Raw genomic sequence first — 24,154 nt, forward strand, 5'->3', positions numbered from 1 at the left:
AACGCATTTCATGGCTGCTTATATCTTTCTCAAGGAGTTGCGCTGACATTCTTAACCTTATTTTATTTCCAGTGTTTATTGTACTGTAGTATGTACATGCTATTATTGCAAAAAAAGTTGCATTTAAAACATTGAGAGACTGAAGTTCTGCTTTCCCAGAGTATTCAAGATTTTTTCCCATTATATATTCAGGAAACATCAGCAGTTGGTTCCAGTTCCAGCTGTGAGCATTCAGCACATTGGCAGATCTTGGAAACTGAGAAAGTGAGGATGTATACTTAGAAACGAATAGTAATAAATTTCAGTCACTTGCGTGATGTCATGGAATAACTTTACAGCAGAGATGGGGATAGCATCAAGTTCTCCAGTGTGGCTTTCAGGCTACATAACTGTGATTTCATCCTCTTGCTGCCTGCAAATACATGTTTAATTCACAACTTCTAGGCTGCACAAAATTTAAGGTGGGGATTCTTTGGACAGTATTTCTGTCACTTCACCACCCTGATGTGTTCCCAAAGTAGAACATATCTAAATTTCTAGATGAGATGGTGTCACTGGAAAAGATTTGCATGTGATAGTGTAATTGCAGAATACATCCAAATGCCTGCAATCAAGGAGCTGAATGTTTGAGGGCTTGATTTTATAACTTCAGTACAGTAGAGTTTTTCTATTGCAGTTCTGTGATGTTCTTTCCTAACTTGAAAAGGCAAAGAAGGAAAAAGTTGATAGTGTTCTTGTTGAGTTTTCCCCCCAAAACCCAACCTGATTTCAACAGCATCAAGAAGTCTGGGCACTTTGATCCAGGGTGCAAGGCTATTGAACTCTCAGCGCTAATGGCCTGCCATCAGTGGTCGCAGTAGTACGTGTGTACATAGATAAGATGTCAGAAGGGGATGAGACACAGACAAGACATACAGCTGTTTTCTGCTGCTGGGGGAATGCAAGGACTGTACTCCTGAGTTGCCTTCCAGCTTCTGCAGGGGAATGTTTTCTATTAGGTGTAGACAGTTTTGGCTCTGTTCCCTATTGCAACCTCTGCCTGTTGCTTGCATAACACATCACTTTATCTCTAGTTGCCTCTGCTCCTTCTTCCCCACAGTATCTAACCTTTCCTTTCCTCTAACTCAGATATTCCACTTCTTGGGGATCCCCTCTTCTCCCTTTCCCTCTGTGCCCTAAAACTTGTTACTAGCTACTTTCCTCCTCCTCAGTGCTGCCTCTTAGCTCCCTTTGGCTCCAGCAACCTCTCTTCTGTCACTCCTTACCTCTTTCTGGTTTAGGGTGCACCCATATCTGACTTAATTTTGAAGTGGCTTGCTTAGCTATTGCTAGCATTGTGGTAGCATGCAAATTTGCATGAACTGCAACATCTGTAGGAGAAGCTAAATGAATGAAAAAGTGAGTTTTGTCACCTTAATTGATGCAACCCACCATGCTTTAACATCATGGCTATATTGTTACGGGCCTCAACTAGTACCATTTTCATGCTGCTTCAGGTAGGTGTAATCAAGTGGCATTCAGGAGAATGGCTGCAGCAAAGATAAAGCCATCGTTTAGTTGTTTTCTCCTTCATCTTACAAGTCAAGTTCTAAGCGTGTGAATAGCAAGTGGTTTGCTGAGAACACAGCAGAAACTTGCTGTCTAATTAGGAATTAGTGCCTGGTACTACAGAGGTGACTGTATCATAAGAGCAAGCAAAAGCACATCCCTGCCATGCTTTGTTAAATTTCTTAGCTCTGCTCAAGAGCACTGAGGCAAAAGACTTGCTAAATATTGTTCTTATAACCAAGAAATGTAAACAGAAACCATATTTTTCCCCCCAAGAATCTTCTGGGAAATAGCATTCAATTAAAACTGCAAAGTTAATAAAACAAACAAGTTTTTTTTAAGTAGGTTCCTGACATAAAAAGAAGACTTAGGCATGAATGATTAATTGAATGATTAGACATAAGCAACTAAAAATAGCATCTAACAGCAGGAAGAGTAGGGCCTTTTTAGTAATAGGAACTGCTCTCTGTATGGTTTACAATGTTTTTATCACTGGTGGCTGAACTGGTGTTGATTTGAGGTTAGAGCACGACCTAAGAGTCAAAGAAGTATGAGAAAGGCATATTTCTAACAAGATGTTTAGATTCTAAGGACTGACACTGAAAATTAACATCAGAGGACTATGTTTGGTCTTTTTTGGTAATATTTTATCAACCCTTTCCCCAACAACAACAACAAAAAAAAGGTTGTGTTTTCTCACTACTTGTATCCCTCCTACAGAGTTCACTCGGAGATCAAATTTAGGTACTGAGCTGTTGGTCTGAACTGAAAGCCTACATAAGGAGGTGTCTCAAAATAGCAGTTTCGTTCTTGTTATGTGTTTACTTTCTTTTTTTTTTTTTGAGTGGGTGGTAGCTATTCTAGTTGTTTCAGAATATCCTACAAAATGGAGTAATGTTAAGCTAAGGAAAGCTGTGGTTGGTTTTCATTTTGTGTCCATATAAAGAAGCTGTGGTCCAGATTTTCCCTTCAGTTGCACTGAAATGAATCTGGAGTGGCTCTGTGTTCATCAGTGTGCATATCCAGATCTGCATCAGTGCAAAGGAAGGCAGAATTGGTCCCACACGTGTTTCCTGAAGTCTGTTAAAAAAAAAAAAAAAGGCGTTTACTATTTTTCAGTTGAATTTAAGGGACTGATCAAGCCAGGTGCTTCTTGTTCTAATTCTAACTGAAGCTAGTGAGAGCTAAAGCACTTTGTGTTGTGATGGAAGTGCTTACCCTGCTGCAGGGCCAGGTTTGCAGAGATTAGGAAGAACAATGTGTGCCAGAAGTCCTGTACCTCTGAAGAAAAGTCACATCGTGAGCAACAGAACTGCAAGTTTCCTTAGACACTGTGACCTTAAACACACTTCAGCCTGATGCTGATATCTCCAGGGGGAAATGCTTTCGGCTTCCAAGGTGTAAAATAGCACAGATAAGACCTGCTTGTTGGTCAAATTTAGTAGCTCTGAAAAAGGAGCACAAGTCTCTCTTCTATTTTAAATGTAAAATTATACCCCTTTTTCTTGAGGCATGTGCAATCAAAGTGATGTGTGAATTCCTAGATATCCTTCTCTTGCCTTTCTCTCGATTTTTAGTCTGTTCTAAGCTTTTTCTGACACTGTTCTTTCCTGGTCTCTCCCTTCCACTATGTTCCTCTGTGGTCTCTCCTTTCCTCCTCCTCCCCTTTCCTCTGCTGTCTACCATTTTCCTCTTTACTTGCCTTGTCCTACATCATTTTTGTTTGTCATTGTGTTTTCTTCTTGTTTCTCTCAGTTCCATAATTGTCTTCATTTTCTTCTCAGACTCCTGTTGGCTTTTTCTGTTGTCCTCCTTAGGACTCTTCATTGCCCCACTCCTTGCTCCCTCACATTCCTCCCTTTCCATTCTCACTTCAACTCTTTTTTACCTTTCTGTATTTGTTTCAGAACATATAGATATGTACACACTGTAATTTAATAGCCCTATCACTTCCACTTACCCATTTGTCAGCCTGCTGGCTTGAGTAAAGAGAGAGATAATTTCTCTAGTTCTGCAAATCACAGAAATTTTCCATGATGGGCAAAAGTTGAATTTCTAACACTCCAAAAAAAAAAAGGCTGTGTGTATGTGTGGGGTGGGTTGGGGAGAGAAAGCATCTGACAAATATTGTTCTAAGCCATCTTTATCCAGTATCAAGAAACATTTAAAAGGTGTTATATGAGTTATTTTCCTTTTCAGATTTCCTTTTTGCTTTTTGCTCAGAGGATGTGCTGTGTGTGGTTGTTCCACCCACTACTGCCTTTTGAAGATTGGCATTTTGCACGTTCGCAGGCTCAGGCAGCTGGTCAGTTCAGTGCTGAGTGCATGTTCTGTGGGTTGTCTCCCGCACTCCAAGAGTTGCTGCTTTCCACCTTTTGGATTATTCTGATTAATGAATGTCATTTTTTTCCCCCATAAAATAAGTAATAGATATGTGTCTCAGCACTGATAATTTGTCATGTTTTCTTACTTTCTAATAAGCCAAGGTGTAGTATAGGAGGTTAAGCCTGTAGTGTGACGAGGGAGACCTTCCCCTTTTTTTTCCATTTTGTAAAGAAAACTTGAAGTGATTTTTATTGTTTTAAAAATGCGTCTGTGTGCTGGGGTGGGCAATGTTTCTAATTTTCTCCATCTTCACTTTATGCACAAGTAATTGAAATTTTGCCTGGAAGATTTTGTAGGTATGAGAAAATTTATGAAACTGCAGAAGATGAACACATGAAAGTTTAGTAAGTGAAACTGGCTGATACTTTTAAGTGATTTGCTTTAAAGCTATTTGTTTACCTTTGATAGTACCTACTTGATTAGTGTCCTTAGGAAGAGAAGCATTTATGTAAAACTCTGTAAAGTAATGAGTTAGAAACTAGGACTATCTGAGAATGTCTGGAGAAGTTGGAAGAGACGGTCTGTCTCATGAGTGGGTTGCTAGACTGACCTCCAGGAGGGCTGAGCCTTTGATCTACTGCATGTGCGGTAAAGTTGCTTTATAATCTTATGCCTCAGTTTCTCTTTTTTCCTGTTTATTTAAACTATAGCTTCCCTAGGGCAGGCACTGCTTCTTCCCTGTCCTGATGTTTAGGACCACAAAGCTTGAATTTATATAATATCCTATTGTTACTCTAATAAAAGTAAGTAAAAAGAAACAGAGAAAAATAATGAGATGACCTATTTTTTATGTATCTGGAATCTTAAAAAAAAAGGGGGGGGGCAGGGGAGAAGCTAGTCTGGAAACAAAGAATTTGATTTTTTTTAGTCTATAAATTGAGGAAAATACAATTGAAGTAATACTGATTTTAAAAAAAGTTCTTAGTAGTTCAACTTCTAAAGCACTAGACTGGAAGTCAGGGGAGCTGTGTTGTGCAGCCTCGCTACAGATGAAGCTGTGGGGTGGCTGAGGTTATCTAGCAACTGCTCTACATTTCCTTTTCTTTGAGAACTGTCATTAGGAAAAATTCACACACCTTTGGGAGGCAGACCCACACAGTAGTGACTGCAGATCCGTGTATACCTTGCATTTCTGTGCAGCGTGGTAGCACTGTGCTTTGAGACTCTGCATGAGGATGGGAAGCGGTATGTTTACTCAAGTAGCAGGATGTGTGGGGAGTAACTGAGAAATGAAGACTGGTCCTATAAAAAGAAGGTATTGTTACTTCAGAGAAATAAGTGTTTCATGAAGTCTTCTGAGAAGGCACATTAATTATAGATTTTTACAGAAAAGTGGACTTTTTGTCTTATGAGCTGAAATCCCGATGTTCAAAGTAAAATCATCTATGACATGCAGTACGATTTAACAATACACAGCATTTTGTAATTGTTTTTTTTTTTTCCTTCTCGGTGTCCAGGATATTGTAGAAGTTACTTGGGAGTTATGTACTCTAGGTTGTGTGATACTATTCTCATTGTAAATGTTCCCCTTTGAAATGAAAGTAAACACCTTTGCAAGGTGGCTAGATTGGCTTTGATAAAGATTTATAACACTTTCTCCTAGGAACAGCAGCTTAGGGCTGTGATTAGGGAGCAAATCGGTGAGGGCTTTGGGTCAGTGCCAAGGAAAGTTCTACTACCGGTGATGTGTTTGTGTGAACAATCTTTGCTGCTATGAATAGTAGAGGAAGATCAATTGCTATGAAGGGAAGAGGCACTGCAATGAAAAGCTTGGTATAATGATGGCCAAGATATGAGAGGCCAAATGACATATTTGCAGAAATAAAAGCATTGCAGCTTAGTTCGTGGCTTGAGAACTGTTGCAAACTGCTAGCTTTGGGGGGCACAGGCAATGGGAGGAATACGTGGCATGGTCTTACTCCAGTGGTTTTGGCAGCACCAACACCAGATAGCTGTGCTTAGCTGGGCCTGATTGCAGTTGAGAGTGCTGCCTATTTTATTTTAATAATGAGAGTTTGGTTTTACTTAGGAAAGGCAAGGCCAGTCTTCATACTAGATTTCCCTTTCCTCTCCTGTTGTGTTAGAAGAGGTGTTCCTACTCTAACATGGTTTCAGTACCTCCTTACAGACTGTGAAGAGATAGGTATGTTGGAGGATATGTGAAGGATGTATCTCAGAGGAGCTAAATCTCCTCCTCTTCCTCCCTGTGTGAAAGAGTAATTCCATCGGCTTGACAGTGCTGAAAATGAGAATAGGATCTGCCTTGGTATCTAGCATCTTCTACAGAGAGGTTGTGAGTTTGACACTTGAATTTCCACTTATAAGGGTAGAACAGTTAGGAAACTTTTCTCATCACATGTGTGATAAGTGGGACTTCCCACGTGTGCTGTTGTGGATTGGAGAGCTGGAACAAGTCCTAAGTAGTTAGCAACTGCAGATGTTATGCTTACTCTGGGAATGAGTAGGACAGCACTGTAAAATAGAAACTGTCTGCTGCTAACCTGACTCAGTGGTTAAAAACGCAGACCGTGACTTCAGGATAGTTCCCTAGAGCTTCCCCTGCTAATGTTTTTGTGACGGTAATGGGTTAATGACGAGATTAAAGTGTATTTAAAAATGACATGCAAAGCTGCTGAATTCAACAGGATCACCTACACATTGATCCAGTATGTAACTGGAATATGTACTTAGTGTTGATATTGTGGTTGCTGTTTCATATTACAGCACCTTTGGTAACAGAGGTAAGGGTGACTATACAGTGTCTTTGGAAAGGGATTCTCTTCAGAGAAGGCAGCAGGAGAGCTGAGGGTAGAGAGCACTGTTTTCAAATTATTGTGTGCTGTGTATGCCATTAACTGTGTTGAGTGTGCTAGTAAATAAGCATTTCATGTTCCTCACATGGAGCTAGTGTGTTTGTTCTCTTTTTTCTCTCTTTCTTTTCTGTATTTTTGTGAAGAGCACTGTCTGTGCCATACTCTGTGCAATGTGGCTTTCTGGTGGTGTTGCAGAGTCTCTGTGGGTAAGTTGCCTGATGACCATCAGAGAAGTGATGCTGCTGATTCTGGCTAAATTGGAGTGTCAGCACCTGCAAGATGTGCTTGTGGGATCAGAAGAGGAACGTTTTTATTCTTAATCCAGCTGTGGGGCAAACCCTCTTCTAAGTAGGATACATTGCTGCTATTACCTGTCTCTAGCTTGTGCCATGGTTGGGTGGCTGGGAGTCAGGTAGGAAAAGTTGCTTGCCTCCTGTCTCTACCTTCCTGAGACCCTGACATGGAGCAGGGAAGAAATTCTTCAGAGGTTGTTCTCCTCTGGGGGTGGGTTAGTCCTCAGAGAGTGCTTGGCCGTCTGTGACATTTAAATATGGAGGGCTAATAGTTTGGGACAGATCTTACTTTGACATCTATAAATTGCAACCCATGTTGGGGAAGTTTCACACTATAATACACATGCAGTCCTGTATGTTCTTTCTAGTCTCACAGCAAAACTCTGGTTGCTAAATAATATTTTCCTTGCCAATGGATACACGTGGGGTGTGAAAGTACAATTACCAACATTTGCTGAGTAAAATGTCTTTCAAGCCTAGCTTTTAGAGCAGTTGATGATTGGGACCATGCAAGACTAGGTATCATTTATCACTCTACAAGTAGTTGGATTTGAATGAATCGTGAGCCTCTATTTTCAATCTATAGGACTGTCACTGGCCCCAAAAAGTCTCGAGTCAGGGAATTTAACAAAACTTAGTTTGTTGCCAATTAACATTAACTTTCAATTATTGATTCCAGTATTGGGAAATAAAGATGAGCAGTTGAACAAGCACTTAGGGGAGCACCCCTTGGCTTCCCCCCAGACACATCCCTCCCCCTTCTGAGTCCCCAGCCCCCTCGCCGCATGTGGTCCCTGTGGGGAGATGATGGGGGTCGGTACGTTGCAACTCACTTTCCTTTGCTGCTCCTCATTTCTTACTCTGTGGCTCCCTGTCAGCTGCAATCTCCTCAGGATGTACCTCCTTCTCTGTCATGGTTTGCACAGCCACCCAGCTCGGGTGGTTCATCTCGGGTGGCTTTCCCTCCCTCCTTACCCATTTCTCGCCTGGTCTGTTGGATGGTGGTGGTGGTCAGTTTGTGTCACTTTGTTGTTTTTACTGTTAGCTTTTTTTAATCAATCTTAGTGAAGGTGCATGTAGACCCGAACACCGTGTTGACCTCCTTGGTGGCTTGCAGTTGAATGCCCATGCAATCCTTTGTTTCAGCAGTACCAGAAGGAGCAGGGCAGCCAGATGTATGGTGTACAGAAAGCAGGACTGTTTATTCAGGGTTTCACATGCCTTCAAACAGTGCATCTGTAATGTGCTGCAGCAAAGAGCGCTAATAAAGCAGCAGGCAGTTTTGCATATGGTAGGCTTACAGCCTTGGGACTCTTACAGAGGTTGCACGGAGTGGGCACGTGTGGGGCATTGGAGGCTTTAGGTTCAACTCAGATGTTCTGTCACCCTGTTTATGGTATCATTGCTGTTAAGCTGCTTGGTCACTATGTTTAAACACTGGTATCTAGGCATTTCTGGAAAAAGAAAACCAAGCAAAGCATACTTACAAATGAAGGAAGTGTCTTTCAGCATTACTTATGAGTATTTCTTTCAATCTTACACAGACTGCCTTTTCAAGGTGTGTCCTATGAACAGATATTCAGCCCAGAAGCAGTACTGGAAAGCCAAGCAAGCCAAACAAGGAAACCATACAGAAGCAGCACTGCTGAAGAAACTTCAAGTAAGAGACATCTGTATTTGTAATCTTATCTCAATCTGCAGGCTGTAGAATTATGATAGAATGAGAAAGAATAATAAGTGCCTTGGGAACCTCTGTGATGGGTATTATTATGCCACTGTAGCAACTTTATGTTTATGGTGTTTATTGCCCCTGCCCTGGTTTTTATCTTACTTTGGGCTGGGGGTTGTGCCCTTGCTATAAGCAAAATATTGCTTTCAGAAGTTTGAAAAAGTAAAAATGGAGTTGTTAAAATCATGATTGGGTCCTGGTTTAAATCGTGCTATTATTTTAGAAGTCCTTTCTGGGAGTTAGGCAGAGGGGTGGACAAAGAGATGTTTTCAACCGTGTAGTCTGGAAATTCCTCAGAATTGCAGCTGTCTTTGCTTTCAGTCTAGGTGATTCTGTTCTGAAGCATTGGGCAGATTTTGTTTTGCATCAAATACAGCGTGGATGGAGCAACTCCTTTATCTCTGAAAAAGAGCTGACCTGATGTTATAATTGAATGCATAAGACTAAGTGAAAACAAGGTCATATCAAACCTGGTTGATAGTTTCCTGTGCAGTGGAGAGGTTGCCAGTGCTTCCAGTTACAACCAGCAAGGCAGGCACATGGTATGTGGCTAGAGCTATCTATAGCGCAGATTAGAGCTAGGATCTGAGAGTTTGTTCTGTGGCTGTGTTTGAGCCAGACGATTGAGCTTAGCCTTGATTTTGCAATGTGTGACTTACTAGTTTTGTTTTGTTATATATAAAGTAAATGTATTTGTATGCAATTAAAAACCCATCAAGTAAAAGGAATGGTGACAGAGAGAAGGTGATCATAGGCCCTTCTTTTTCCTCTTTCAGGGTGAAATAAAGCACCCGGAATTACTTTTTGTGCTTGAAAATATTTAAAATAGCATGCATCTCAGGTGTGATACATAAATTGACTGAGTTTCTATTCTGGGTAATAAAAACCCAGAATCATTATACAGGGTTTGGGTGATTATAATTCAGAAAATTATGCTGCAGCAGGATTCAGGGGCTAATATTTTCAGTGCAGTAATGCTTACAGGTTGGAGGAAGTGTTTTAAATGTGTTGCCGTTTGCTTTTTACACTATTTGTTCCAGTAGCTGAATACAGGTACTGATTTTGTAGAGTTTAAAGAAATAATCATTCTCTTGCAGCATGCAGCAGAACTGGAGCAAAAGCAGAACGAAAGCGAGAACAGAAAGCTGTTGGGCGAAATTGTAAAATATAGCAATGTCATACAGGTAAACCTATTGAAATCCATCTGCCTTCTCTCAGGGCTGGATAGGAAACAGTTGTTTCATTTCAAGGTTACAGTGACAATGAAACTAACCAATGTAATCTGGATTGTCAAGGGTCAGGTAAACAGAACTTGGTGAGGTTTACAATATTATGTTTTTCTGTCTGTTTTAAAGCCTACCAGAAGTGCGGCATATTCATATTTAAATAATATGTCATAGTATAAATTTCATGTGTAATTTTTGCTTCTGCGGTTTAGAATCTGAATGTAAATACGTATCTCTTATTTTCAAGATTTATTTCAAAATCATATTATAGAGGTGCTGTGCAACTCCTTTTAAATCACTGAAGTAATTTTTACTTCATGACATATAAATGAGACAGAAGTTATGTTCTTAAGTGCAGTACAACTTTCCTGTAATGGATGAAATTCCTGAAGGTAACACTATTAATGGACCCTTGCCCTACCTGTGTAGTATATGCTGTAAAATTGATAGCTGACACATTTCTCAATCTGACATAAAGCATCTGTTTTTAAACTGCAGTATGCTTTGATAACTCTCGTCTAGTTTTAGTTTGTTTTTATGTATGTTATGAAAAATCACTACAGTGTGAAAGCCTCCACCTCCTCTTTTGACTGAAGGGAGAAAAAGCAACAGTTGTACTAATTTTTTTAAATTATTTGTTCACAGCTACTGCACATAAAAAGTAACAAGTACCTCACAGTCAATAAGAGATTGCCAGCTCTGCTAGAGAAGAATGCTATGCGGGTGTCTCTGGATGCTGCAGGGAACGAAGGATCCTGGTTTTATATCCAGCCGTTCTGGAAACTGAGGAGTGAAGGTGACAATGTAAGTGGAAACACTGAATGTGTAAGAGGGAGAAGGTAGAAGATTTCCAGAAGACACATGATTTCTTTGCTACTGGCATAAATCATAATGGATTAAGTTCAGAAAAAAAAATATTTTAAACAGTGCTTGGGATTATTAGCTTTTATGTGTAACTAGAAAGTGTTACCTAATTACATATCTGGAATCTGAAATGTTGCCACATTCATCAGAGCCTCTGTTGACCTCTTTTGGGGCATCTTTGCTAAGTCCACCTGTTGTGTGCAGATTTATAAAGCTCATAATAAGTCATAGGTTACACTGGAGTAAAAATTTTTTTGTAAAAGTTTTTTTTTCTTTTTTTAAGTGTTCTGGGCAACATTTTTTCAAGAAGTAAGCAGAGAATGTTTCTAGGAAATGCATCAGGTTTCTTTAAATCTGTATCCCCCCTCAATATGACAGTGGCATCTGTGATTGAAATTGGATTGGATAGTAGGTAGATTTCAGTAGGAGTCTTGCATACTGGTAAAAGGAAGAATATATAGGAGAACTCTTTGCTGCAGATCTGAGAGTTGTGCCATGAGATCAAAACTCGGTTCTTCATTTGGTTTGGCTGTGGCTTGGTTAAGTGCCTGCTGTGGAAAATTCAGATCAGCCTCTGGGAAGGCCACATGATGAACTTGTGTGGTTTTATATTGTAGACCTGGCTGGGAATGTTCGGCCACTCACCTCTGTGAAGTAATCAGTGAAGGAGCCCTCTCAGGATTGCAGACAGGAATGCCTGTTTTCTCGTATATTTTCTCTCATTAACTTTGTGGTTACCCAGCTCTTGGGATGCTATCCAGGATGAGTGTGGTTGCTTGCAGCTCCTTTTGGCAATCTGTTGTGGGGAGGGGAAGGACTTTGTGCCTGGGAAATAAGTGCATGTCGTGCTGTCCAGAGTGAGGACCTGGGGTTCCCAGACCGTGATGTGCAAAGCTGTCGTGAGCCCTTACAGCTGAGAGCAGCTGAATGATCTTAAGCCTTATAAGTCATCCTCAGTACTACAGAGTTTTTGATTCAATTTTACACTACTGTAGGCACATGTGAGTTTGGAAGCAGCTTTGCTGGTCTGAAAAGTTTGCAGATCATTGGAGTGATTGCTGTAACATCCCACTCCGCAGACCTTTCTCCTAGTTTGTTCCCTGTGGGGGACTGTGGGGGTGTATTTGACAAGCTCTGAGCTACAAGGGCCATGTGGGAAACTGTCACTTAATGTAACTTAATGGCCTCCTTTGGAACCTGCCTACTGCTCATTTTTTTGTCACCACGTGTTGCCTTTCAGAGCTGGGAGGTCGCCATTATGTTTTACAGAGGGAAGTCTTGAGATCCAAGTCTTTCCTCCTTTCTACCAGGCCCAAACAGATCTGGTAATTTTCTTTGCAAACTTCCAGTGCTAAACATTAGTCTTTTGGTAGCTTTCTGGTAACTGCTCTGGGATATTTCCACCCCTTCAACAGTTATGGAAACTAGGCAGCTGTTGTAAGGGGGACAGGGGTAGCAAGCAATGGGGGAATTCCTTCATTTGCCTCTCACAGACGGAGAGAGGCTCCAGCCTTGTACCCACTCCTTCCTTCTCATTTACTCCCAGACATGTGCCTGTTAAAAGCTAGTTTCTGGGCAACTCATCTGAAAAGCACCTAATACCACATAAGCTGGGGCCACTTTATCCGCTCACTAGGTTAGCTTTTAAAGGACTGTATTTTTTTGTATACTTTTCTTCTTCTGACCTCTCAGTGCATGGAATTAGCTTGGTATATGAGGCCCTTACTCTGTTTGGAAAATTTGTTGGTTTTTTTTTTTTTTTATTTTCAGTTACTGAGCTATAATGAGGAAATTCCCTAAGAAAACACATTTTAGAAAGTCTTTACAACAGTAGAAGTGAGTATTGAATTACTGCTTGGATGACTGCTACTGTGTCAGATAACCCAGGCAAGGTAGATCCGAATATGCCATATATCCTAAAATAAAAGAATGTGGTTTAGTCTGGGGAAAGCTGTGATGTGGCATAACTGCAGTATTTTATGCAGACTGTTATTAAGCATATACCAACTTTCCTTCCATGGAAGATGTGACTGATTAAGGCTGGAGCTGGTTCCAGTTAGACTGAATAGAAAAATGTGCACTGATAGCAGAATTAGCTCTGTGTGGCTTGCATTTTCAGTTGTCTGCCATCTTAATAGTTTGAAAGCTTGATCTTGCAGCATGCTGAGGGAGGTGGTCTTGGACTTGGGGAATGCTCAGCCATCTGTGGGAAAGTTCTGTTAATCCTCCCAATCTTTGAAGTGTGTCAGCAGTGCCACTGGCAGATGTGGTTATAACATAAAAGCAATGGAGATGGAGCAGCAGAGCCTTCGGTGTGGCCGGTAACCTATTTGGATAGTTAGTCCAAACCGAAATCACTGCTACTGCATCTTCACAGCTAATACAACCTTTTGTATCTGCCAGTCTTTGTGATATACTACACCTCTACTAAAGTATTTGCTCCTGCTTCTTGATTGCAGCGTAGATGTAGCTGTCAGGTGTGCTTACTGAGTTTATATGAATGACAGAATCACTCTAAGTGATGCCAGCGCTGGTCCGCCACCTGGAATACAGAACGCAGTCAGCTTTGACTGTGGCACTTCCCACTCTTAATGTACACTCTCCACCAAGACATGGACAAGTAGGGTTGCATGAATTTAGAAATTATCTTGTGCGGGAAGAACACTGCATCCGAGACTGAAGGACCTTGTAGGTTTATCTTCAATTTAAAAGCTGGATTATCATTGGCTTCACTATCAATTTAGTCATTCTTTGGAAGTTTCTTATCTAGACCAGAAAGGGCAAGAGTTTTGTCAAGGAATCAGGAATGAAATCCTCAAAAGCTGTGTATCTGATGCAACTTTAACGAATTCATGTCTATATGTAAGGAAGAAGTCCCAGAGACCTGTCAAACTGTTACCTGCTGCTGGTGTACAGCATACTGTGGCTGGCTGTGCCCAAGGGTAGCTAAGGAAGACAAGAAAGAGATGGTGTCAATTTTAATTTTGCAGAGTAAAACCTTGGGAATACATTGCTCTGTCTTCTGTAATCTCCATATAGTACAATTCTACAGGCAGGAATATGGGCACGTGGGCATGCGAGTGGTCTGCCTCCACTGCTTTGGGCATGCTGGGGCATTATTTGGAGCCAGAAATCAACTGGGTAAGGGACAGGAGGAACTCAAAAGAGCAGACTTGCATCTTGCCCAAGGCAGCCGTGTATAAGAGATCAGGATTCCCTCTTCACTTTGCTTTCATTTTCTGCATCACTGGTGGAGGGTGTATAGGAAACAACCACTGTGAAATTGCCTTTATCTCTTCCTTCCCAACCACCTATGGAGGTTTGAAGCAAGAAGAAAAAGAAGAACATAGGATATCTCGTTGCTTCTGTGGCAGCTGGCAGAGCTGGCCAGCACTGAGGGCAGGTTACTGATGTGGACTTCGAGCAGGGGAGGAGACTGAGACAGAAACCATGGTCCCACGTAACAGTTCTTCCTCAGATGTGTGCCTATGGCAGAGTAGCTGTGTAGGTCTCCTTTCCTCTGGTTATTTCCATGGTAGTCACAGGCTTGCATTCAAAGATACCTTCCCCCTGCCCCTCTTTTTTTTTTTCTTTTTAAATAAGATGCTTAATGATGTGCTGTCTTACTAATTAAGTTGTTATAGTCCTGGTGTACTTGCAATAATTTTGAAGTCCTCATTCCACTTTGCAGGATGCAAGCCTGATGGTTTTTTGATTAATGAGTTGTCTGGTCATAACTTCTTAAAATGGGCTGTAAGTAATGTCTGTGTGAAGCATGGCATGCAGGAATGTATTGCATAAGTAATGTATGTTAAAGGCATCTTGTCATTATTTTGGTTCCATTAGTGAACTTCTTCTCATTACTTGGATCAAATAGGATTTGTATGTGTAGCCTGAGCATGATGACACTGTCTTTTGCTACTGTTTATTTTAGCTGTGTTGGTAAAGAACAGGCAACCTTCTTTTTCACCTCTGCAATAAGTGGGCCAAATTCACCTGTGTTGAAGTTACATGAGGCTGAATTGGGCTCTGCTTTTTCATAGGAAATGTGCTGATCAATGCAGAAAGCGTTTTTGTTTATTTGTGTTCCAAAAGAAAGCATGGCTTGCACAGCATTTCATATAGCAAAAATCACATGTAGCCACTTGTCTTCGTGTGTGTGTGCCTAAAATTGCTGTGAACAACAGGACCCAGTGCCAACCAATATATGTGGATTGATGGTTTTTTTTTTTTAATTTTATTTATTTTTTTTTTCCCCTCCTAGGTATGAATTGAATTCTCCATATGCATGTCTCAAGCACCTTTTTAGGTCAAAGATATTTTCATATATTGTTTTTCCCTGTCTGTATAGGTAAAGAATTGCAAGGGCATGGGAATTTGCTTGCAGGGAGTCAGCTAGGAATTCCTCTCATAGAGAGACGTCTCTCAGCTGACGTACCTGCTGTGTGTGCTGAGCTCCAAACACCACTTGGGGAATAACAGCAGAGTGGATGGAGTGTGTTCGCCTCCCTCTGAGTTTCCAGTGATTTATGTTCCTTTCCAGATTGCAATCATAGTCTAAATTACAGAACTCCTGAGCCTGTCATAACATTTGCCAGAAGATGGTCCACAGGGCTAGGGACTCACTGGGCTAAAGAATTCTCGTTACAGGCAAATTTTTAAGGCTTTTGTGAAATGAAAGACACATTGATCAGAGAAGGTTGGCTGACAGCAAGGGAGGGAAAAGAGTCTTGCTGCCTGACTACAGATTATTTTCTAAGCTTTCTCTGCCTTTTGGCTGGCAGTATATATGGATAAAGAGTAGTTAGTGTAACTTTTAGATGAACCGAACTTTCTTGGAATTCAGAAGTTCGTATCTATTTCATGATCTCAAGTTTCTGTACTGAGAGTGAGAGGATCCATTAGTGTGAAATCTTGAACCCAAGCCAACTTCACAGAGGCACGGGCGAACAGAGCTGGTGTGTGAATTGTCTGCAAATAAATTCACTGAGTGCCATTCCTAGAGCATGCATTTGAGTAATTTTCTAAAAATGTAACATTACTTCATTTTATTGGATAATTACATAGGTCTAAATTGCATTTTATTTCTGAATTCCAGGTTGTTGTGGGAGATAAAGTTGTTCTCATGCCAGTCAATGCAGGGCAGCCTCTACATGCCAGCAACATTGAGCTTCTGGATAACCCTGGCTGCAAAGAGGTGAGTTCAGTGGAGGAAGGAGGGGTAACTGCTGATCTGAGATGTATTATATGTTGTTCTTTACTGGTAACCGGAGCCCACCGTAGGCTAGATGCCAGTATTAAACATTGGTTCCAGCTCGGCCTCAGAAAACCAAGATGAAATGTTCTTGGTGCAGTTCTTCCTGGCATTGAAAGCTTCGTGAGGTTTGCTTGAGTCTGAAACTCTCTCTGATGTAAGAGTAAGTCCTCTTCCAACAGCACTTTAGGTCATCTTTGCTAGGCTGTCAACAGACAGAGTAGCGTTTTGCCCACTGAATCTTCTCCAATATCAACATCATATTTACTAACACTTGAGAGCATCAGGACTCATGTTAGGAACTGTACAAATATGTAGCTAAGCCATGTCCCCTGCCATCCTAGATGTGGTGTGGTGTTTTAGAAGAACAGAATGTCTCAAAAAACCCCCACCCCTTAAGACTGTAATCATGGGTTTTTGTTGTTGTTTGTTTGTTGTTGTGTTTTTTTTTATTTTTCCCCAAAGGTAAATGCTGTCAACTGTAACACAAGCTGGAAAATAACGTTGTTCATGAAATTCAGTAGCTATCGAGAAGATGTACTAAAAGGAGTAAGTATGATTTTTTAATTGGTTTTTGAATCTGAAAAATCATGCCATGTTTGGTTGTAGAGAGATATTATGTGGTGAATAAAAGAAGAAATTAGGACTTTATGGAGCTGTTGAGAATCCCTCCCTACTGTCCTTCAACAGCCAGAATATTTTTCCTTTGTGTTATTGTCTTACTAAGTGAAGTTGTCTGGATTGTGCTAGCTTCCAGCCCCTTTCCACTCCCAGAGACAGCTGAGGATCAATGAGAAAAGATGAAGTTCAAGCCCAGAATGATGAGGGCTCTGTACAGCATAGCTGCGGCACTTCAGTTTATGCCAAGATGCTAAAAGCAGGTATAACAAGCTTACAGAAGGGAGTGAGGCATGAAAGATAACAATAGCTGTGATAAGACAATTTAGCTTTAAATGCTGAGGGATTGCACAGCTTCATGCCTCCAGATCACTCCCTGAGATCATTTACATTTTAATTTCAAAGAAATAAATTTCATTTTTCCTCACTTGGACCTTAATAAGTCATTACCAGCTGGCTGGTTTTTCGGTAGGTGTCAAGGTACCAGCAGTTTTTGAGGAAGAATTTGAAAGGGAAAATAGTATATCTGTGTAGACCCATTTGGGGATGGTGTTTCAAGCCTTGGGGAGAGGCAAAAGGAAGCAAAAATGATGCCAGCAGAAGAAATAGAGAGGTGGCTTTGGTTTTGGCTGCAGAGTAGAAGAGATGAGTTAATATGATGTTAGAAAAATCTGGTCACTTTCCCTAAATATTAAGATAGATTAGCAATAAAAAATCCATTTTATGAAGTTAACTAGAATTAAAATCACCTTTAGGTTAATTGTTGCCCACTATTCATTGCAGTGCTCTGAAACAAGTTCTGTTTTCACAAAAGTGCCTGTGTCTCCTGCAGGACTGAATTATCTCATTTGATTTCCAGTGCCAAGATTGTATGGTCTGCACTTGGTACCTGCTCCAGCAATAGGAAACTAATAGCAATAGGAAACTAATAAATGTTTTCTTCCCGTCAGCTATGTTGACATCACTGAGGCTAGTACAGATATAGAGGATGAGTTTAGTGGCTTTGCCTACCACTTAATAATGCTTCTTTTTCATATTACTTTAGGGAGATGTTGTTAGGCTGTTTCATGCAGAGCAAGAGAAGTTTCTGACCTGTGACGAATATGAGAAGAAACAACATATTTTCCTTCGTACTACATTACGTCAGTCAGCCACTTCTGCAACAAGTTCTAAAGCACTGTGGGAAATAGAGGTATTTTTTTCTTTTTATAAATACTTCAGGACCTGAAGGCCAGGGTTCAGTAAAAATACCACAACATGAATCATTCATAGCCTCTTGATATCATCATACACCTCCCCGTAACTATTATTATTTTATGAAGCGGTTTGTGTAGGATGAACACGGAAGAGATGCTTTATTGCTGTGCATGTGTGGATAGAGGATGTTTTCTTACTATATTTACGTGCACTAAAATGACGAAGAGTCAAATTCAGACTTGACGTAAATGGTGCGATTTTATCAAAGCCAATCAAATGACACTCATGCATCCTGAGTTCTGAGTGTTTATATTTGACTGCATGTGCAATATAGAAGACTGAAATTCATGACTGACAAGAAATCTTACAAATGTGATAGAGTCCATTCTTCTGCAACAGGGCAGATCAACATCTGTTTAAGGTTAGGCTGAATAAAGGTGGTGTTGCTGAATGGGGGTGATTTTTAGAAGATGACTAGCAAATGTATTTTTATTTAACTGAGGAACATTGGATACTGGTATGTCTCAAACCCTTGCTATCACTGTAATGTAACTCCTATACCCAAAAGTTCTTATGTGCTGAACAAACTTTGTGCATTTACAACAGAGCTCCTCACTCAGGCAAATGGTTGATTTTTGTCCGAGTAAAGACTGTATGGAATAGAGTATATTGCACTTGTAATTATTTGAGATTACTTCTTAAGGGAGACAGGCACTGCTAGATTTGAAGGTAGCAAATGACCTACAGCTCAGTTAAGGGGAAAAAGAAATAACCTGGGATATTTCAAATGATATGGTGATATTTTATCACTTGAAATAATATTTATCAGAAGCCCCTAGTGTTGTCAAAAACAGAGCTGGTATAAGTGGGGAAACAACGTAAGAGAGTTTGAGTTTTGGTTTTAAGTAGTACCTATTTAAGTGTAGAGCACTTTCTTGAGCTTCAGATCATACCATGTCACTTAAAAGCAAGATTTGGGTCATCATGTTTGCAGGGAGTAGATTAATGAAAACATGGAAAGTAATAGGAAGAGTATTTCCTGGCACCTGGCAAAAAAATAAATGTAAGTAGTTGTTATCTATGATGGGCTTAACGTAAGCACAGAATTCCTCTCTGTGGTAGACTGTTTGTAATTATGTAGTTTACAAGTTTTTATCTGGAATGAGCTTTAAGAAATGTCAGTGATCTAAGTATGATTTTGAGGAACGTGATTAAAATGTGTACTTTTTCTTTTAGGTTGTCCATCATGACCCTTGCCGGGGAGGGGCAGGACAGTGGAATAGCTTGTTTAGATTTAAGCATTTGGCAACTGGAAACTACTTAGCTGCAGAGGTAAGAATGTCAATTAAACAAGTGGTTGTGTGCTGCCTGATCAAGTACTATATGTGTCCTGCTAATCCAGAACTGCCATAGTAGGTAAGGTCCGTAATGTAGATCTCTGAAAAGATCTCACACCAGGTCTGAATGGGGAGAACTGGATGTGCACTGCTGTGTCATGGTGTATTGCTGTAGCCAAGGGTTGCAAAGAAAATTTTCTGAGCTATATGACACTAGTAGGTGAGTTCAAGACAGCATCTAACCTTAATTTTAACTGCGCTGTTGGATCTTGAATCTGCTGTTGTTATGGCAGACAGGGCAAACACCACTGTTAAATATCCACCATATTTACACTGAAAATTCTGGGATTCATTTATCTCTCTGCTCTTGTTTGCCCTTGATTTTTGGAGTAGTGTTGTGATCAGTCAAATACTCTTCTTTGGTGGGTCAGGCAGCCATATACAGAGTAAGGCTTTTAGAGTGGAACTTGAATGCAAGATCATCATTGAGCTTGATAGAGAAGTCTGTGTGCAAGCCATAGAACAGCTACTCTAAACAACTCTAATTCAGGAGGTGTCATTCCCATTTTTCCCCACAGGCTCTAGACTTCTTAAAAAAAAATGTTTCTATGGTGCTGATTTCAGTGTATGGATCTCTGCTAGCCAGCATGTGGTCCAAGGCATCTCTGTGTTCTTTAGAAACTTTAGGAAGGACAAACGTATATTGGTGTCATAATTATTGGTGTCATGCTAGTGCATTGTGATTACAAGCAGGTTGCAGTGTTCTGCTATTGCACTCTCGTCTTTTGACTGAAATTTGAATAAAGAAAGGTCTGAGGAAGTCTTTGCCCCTTTTGATGGAGCAGAAGGTCTACGAGGAGAAGGAAGATCTTGCAACTTGTCTGATTATTACCTGGTACTTTATGTTAAGGCAAAGTAGTGTTGTTACTCCCCAAAAGAGCAGCTTAATATCTTTTAAGACCCATAATTGTCCTTAAAAATAAAATAGGGCTCTTGACAAGCTGGAATAGAACAGATAATACCAAGTTTATGAAATGGGCCAGCCTTGGATTTTTCCCTGGTTGCAAGCAGCTGTGAACTTTTAAAGTCATATCTAATCCATATTAGAACTGGTTTGTGTCCAAGTTATATCAACCGAATAAAAAGTAGGGTTTTTTTTCCCCACTGATTTAGTTAAGTCCGTGCAGGATTGCTTGTTTTGACTTATGCTTGGAAGTATGAGAGTGAAAATTTACAACAAGAGCCAGTTCTAAATCACTGTATGTTAGGGAACCCCTGAAAAAAGACTTGCTTTAACTGGATGGAGTTACGTGTACAGCAGTGCAACTTCTGTATGCAGACAACTCCTTAGTATTCTCAGGGTGCTGCTTTCACTTTCCAGCTGCTGCCACAGCCTGCACTGATTTCAGAGTAAGAGCAAACAGGAGCTATCAAACCCTTACTTATTTCTAATTATGTCAAAACCAGTGTCAAAACATAAACAGTGGACCACCAGGACAGATACTGATACTATTTTCCATCTAAGACTGAATGTAATTTGGGTCTTTTCTTTTTTTTTTAACAGTACCTCACAGCGTAAGTTAGAAACCTGATAGTCCTGAGTGGCAAAGAGCATCATCCCTTTAAAGGCAGTGGGCCAACATGCCTTAACTGCTCTGCTCTACGCTGCTGCCTCCATACTGCAGCAGCAATACTTTGGCTTGGCTGAAGCCAGCTGGCTAATAATAGCTAATTTTCAAGAGGCAACCGGTACTCTCACCTATGAGACAGTTCCATTTTCCTCTCTGCTTACAATGAGAGATGCTCCTAGTAGAAAGATTTTATTCAGACTAGCTAGGCTGATGGAGAGTCAGGAAAGACATTGAACACTGACTGATGGGCTTCCTTCTCCCACCATACCTCATCTGCTCAGAGATTTTCAGGAGAAGAATCTTCAGGTGAAGAGGTGTTGCACTACACTGAATGTCGAATCTGAGCTTAGGTCCTTTCTACCTCTGGAAAGGAAATCCCCATCAGGAAGATTCATAATATGGAGAGTACAATTGGCACAGTAGAGTGAGAGCTGGAAAACCACTTGGGTTGAACAGAGGCGATATGCTGTGAGTGGAGAGCAGCGTTAGCTACTGTATCTATGAAGTGTAAAATACCTGCTGGTCAAGATCTTAAAGGTACTGCTGTAATAAAAACCTGTGAACTGTATTTTACACAGTTCACATGTCAGGCACAACACACCAGCCAGACATACACGTCAAAGATTTATGAACAGGCAGGCAGACACCTAATGTGCATGAGCTAACTTTAAATCAATTGGGCAAAGCTTATTGAACATTTATCTGTGCTCTTCTAGCACATGAAGATTACTCATGGTATGGATTATCAACAGCGTCACACATTTCCATGACCTGATTTTGTTTAAGCTTCCATGATAAAGATATCTAGAGTGGAATAATAAGTACAAACACATGAACAAAATTCACAAATCTTTTAAGCATTACGTTGTTGGTTAATGATACAATTTCTGTCACAGTTTGAGCTAGTGTAAATCAGAATTGATCACTGTTTATAACCATCTTTTCCTTACTTTATCTTTCTGTAAATCAGCTTGATGTGTACCATGGAGACTTCTGCAGTGGAATCTTGCATGGGTCAAGTCTCAGACAATGAGCAGAAGTGTTCTTCACCTGGGTGTCTCCTTTTGCTCCTCTGCAGTCAGGCTTGTACCTTGTGTAAGCAGTGCTGTGTTTTTCTTTGAGGCTTCCTGTGCCAGCTGTAACTGGTCGGTCTGCTTTGTGACTCAGTGGGTCCCTACTGAGCCATGTAGTGAAGGGATGCCGCTGCAGCTTGTTAAGGCCAGGAGATGATCTGGGGACTAAGAAAATTCAAGACACTTGCCCCAGAGAATTCCAGAATTTAAAACTAATAAACTTGAAGGTGCTTCAATACTACAGTAATTGAGTTAAAAAAAAAAAAAAAAAAAAAAGTAAGGCAGTATAGTTGTTCAGTAAACAAAACATATAGATGAGTACTTGCAAATCTAATTCTTATAAACCTAAGAGAATGAAGTCAGGATGTGTAAGTCCTAAATTCCCTTTTCCTAAGAATCACAATCAGTCATCCAGCTTTTGTTACCTTTCAAAGGCTAAGGGTCCTCTGATACCTCTGACTTCTGACACAGTCTCAAGTAGCACCATTTCCTTTAATCCTCTTTCCACTTGGCATTACTTAGGCCAATTTTCATTAATATGCTTTGAAGTTCTTTAAGACCTACTAATACCATAAAGCAACCTAGACCCTACTACCAGACTATGGGCTAAAGGTGAGCCATCCTGAAAGACCCACTGCTAAAGGAGACCCAGTGGAAGACATTTGCTAATTGCACACAGCTGCATTGTCATTCCCCTTCTACTATGTGTGTCCTGGGTACACGGTCTGACACATCAGATGCATGTATGCTCTCACCCAATTACTTAAGGCACAGGAGGGATATGCTGAAGAAAAGGTTTCATGCTTGGTGGTAAGACTTGGGACGTCAGAAATCTGGATAGGTGGTAATGTCTCCTATGTGTCTGGCATTTGGAAACCTGAAGCCGCTGCCTCAGATATTCCCAAAATATTGAAATCATAAAAAAGTGGAACCAAATACTCAGCTGAAAAATTGGAAAGAGAAATTATCTTCTTTGGAGACAGTGGGAGTTCTGCTCTTAGTGTCAGAAGAGCTTGATTTCACCCAAAAGAGCTGAGCCAGATCCTTAGCAGGACATTTAGACACTAAGCCACCAGCTAAAATCCAGGCTGCTGAGTTTTATTCTCATCTTCACAGAGTCAGCAGTCTTTTAGAAAAAGTTCTGTAGAAGATTCTTTTTTGGTCCTGGTTACAGCAAAATGACCCAAGTTATTTTGAAGTTTTATATTTATAAAAGGAGGCTGTAAGGTTAGGTGAAAATTGAATACTTCAAAGTAACAAAGACTTTCACAATTTTTTTTTAAGTCTTTTCAGTGCATGTACCACGTGTAGAACGCACCCAAATCTATCTATCTGTGTGTGGGAGCGAGCTGCAATTTACTTAAACAGCCTTTCAAATGCTGCAGGTCGGGACCACACAGCTGTGCCTTTCTCATGAACACACCTAACATTTTCAATATTCTAATCACCAGGATAAAAGTCTGAACTGAGTATCAGCTTAGTGATAGTGCTGAACCAAAACATGCACCTTTAATATTGTTCTCCAGGTGTATAGCAGTTCCAGTTCTGTGATTTCTAAACTGGATGATCTGTACTAAAACTATTAACACTTGCTGTATGAGGATGTTAAACAGAAATACGTGTGCCCATGAATACATATATGCACGCACAAGAAATGCAGGATGAGCCTGTCATTTCATATTAAACTTCTCAGGTGAGATGGATATTGCTAAAATAATCACAATATATATATATGCAAATATTAAATCACATGCTAGTCTCAGATATTGCAGTAGACAATAGATAAACCACAGTACATTGCTTGTGAAAGATTGTGAACATGTACATAATCACAGTGCAGAATTTGCAAGGAAAAATCTGTGATAATTCTGTTTTACTTAGTTGAATAGACTAAACTGGAGTTACTAGATACCTTGGCCAAGATATGGCAGTAAATCTGGTGAGGTAATTGTCTTTAATACTGAATTAATTATACTATACTAAATGAATTATGGTAATGCAGGTAAGATGGCAGCCTTAATGTTTACCTTCTGTGATTCTATAAAATTGTGGCCATAAACAGCGCTTCAAATTATTACTGTGTCTTCCAAGGTAGTGTGTAGGGTACTGATGTTGCTCCAAAAGGTAATCTGTGCCCTGAAGTTCTTCTAGATGAAAGAGAAGAGTGAGAACAGGCTGGCCAATGC

At 40.4% G+C, this 24,154-nt stretch overlaps 1 protein-coding gene across 13 annotated transcripts in view; it reads left to right on the plus strand.

Moving 5' to 3' along the window:
* The window catches only part of ITPR2 (inositol 1,4,5-trisphosphate receptor type 2), a 286,834-nt gene that overhangs the window by 50,954 nt on the left and 211,726 nt on the right, over positions 1-24,154 (plus strand). For 11 of the 13 annotated variants that reach the window (XM_049822308.1, XM_049822311.1, XM_049822321.1 and 8 more), the window contains 7 exons: positions 8,584-8,699; positions 9,866-9,952; positions 10,640-10,798; positions 15,957-16,055; positions 16,578-16,661; positions 17,776-17,922; positions 19,164-19,259. In XM_049822308.1, the coding sequence (XP_049678265.1) occupies positions 8,584-8,699; positions 9,866-9,952; positions 10,640-10,798; positions 15,957-16,055; positions 16,578-16,661; positions 17,776-17,922; positions 19,164-19,259 (788 nt within the window). Of the gene's footprint in view, positions 1-8,583; positions 8,700-9,089; positions 9,311-9,865; positions 9,953-10,639; positions 10,799-15,956; positions 16,056-16,577; positions 16,662-17,775; positions 17,923-19,163; positions 19,260-21,865; positions 21,991-24,154 lie in introns of those variants that run through there. The other 2 variants (XM_049822319.1, XM_049822320.1) reach the window with 2 other exon arrangements.

The sequence above is a fragment of the Accipiter gentilis genome, chromosome 18 (genome assembly GCF_929443795.1).
Source record: "Accipiter gentilis chromosome 18, bAccGen1.1, whole genome shotgun sequence".
In the NCBI taxonomy this organism is placed as follows: domain Eukaryota; kingdom Metazoa; phylum Chordata; class Aves; order Accipitriformes; family Accipitridae; genus Astur; species Astur gentilis.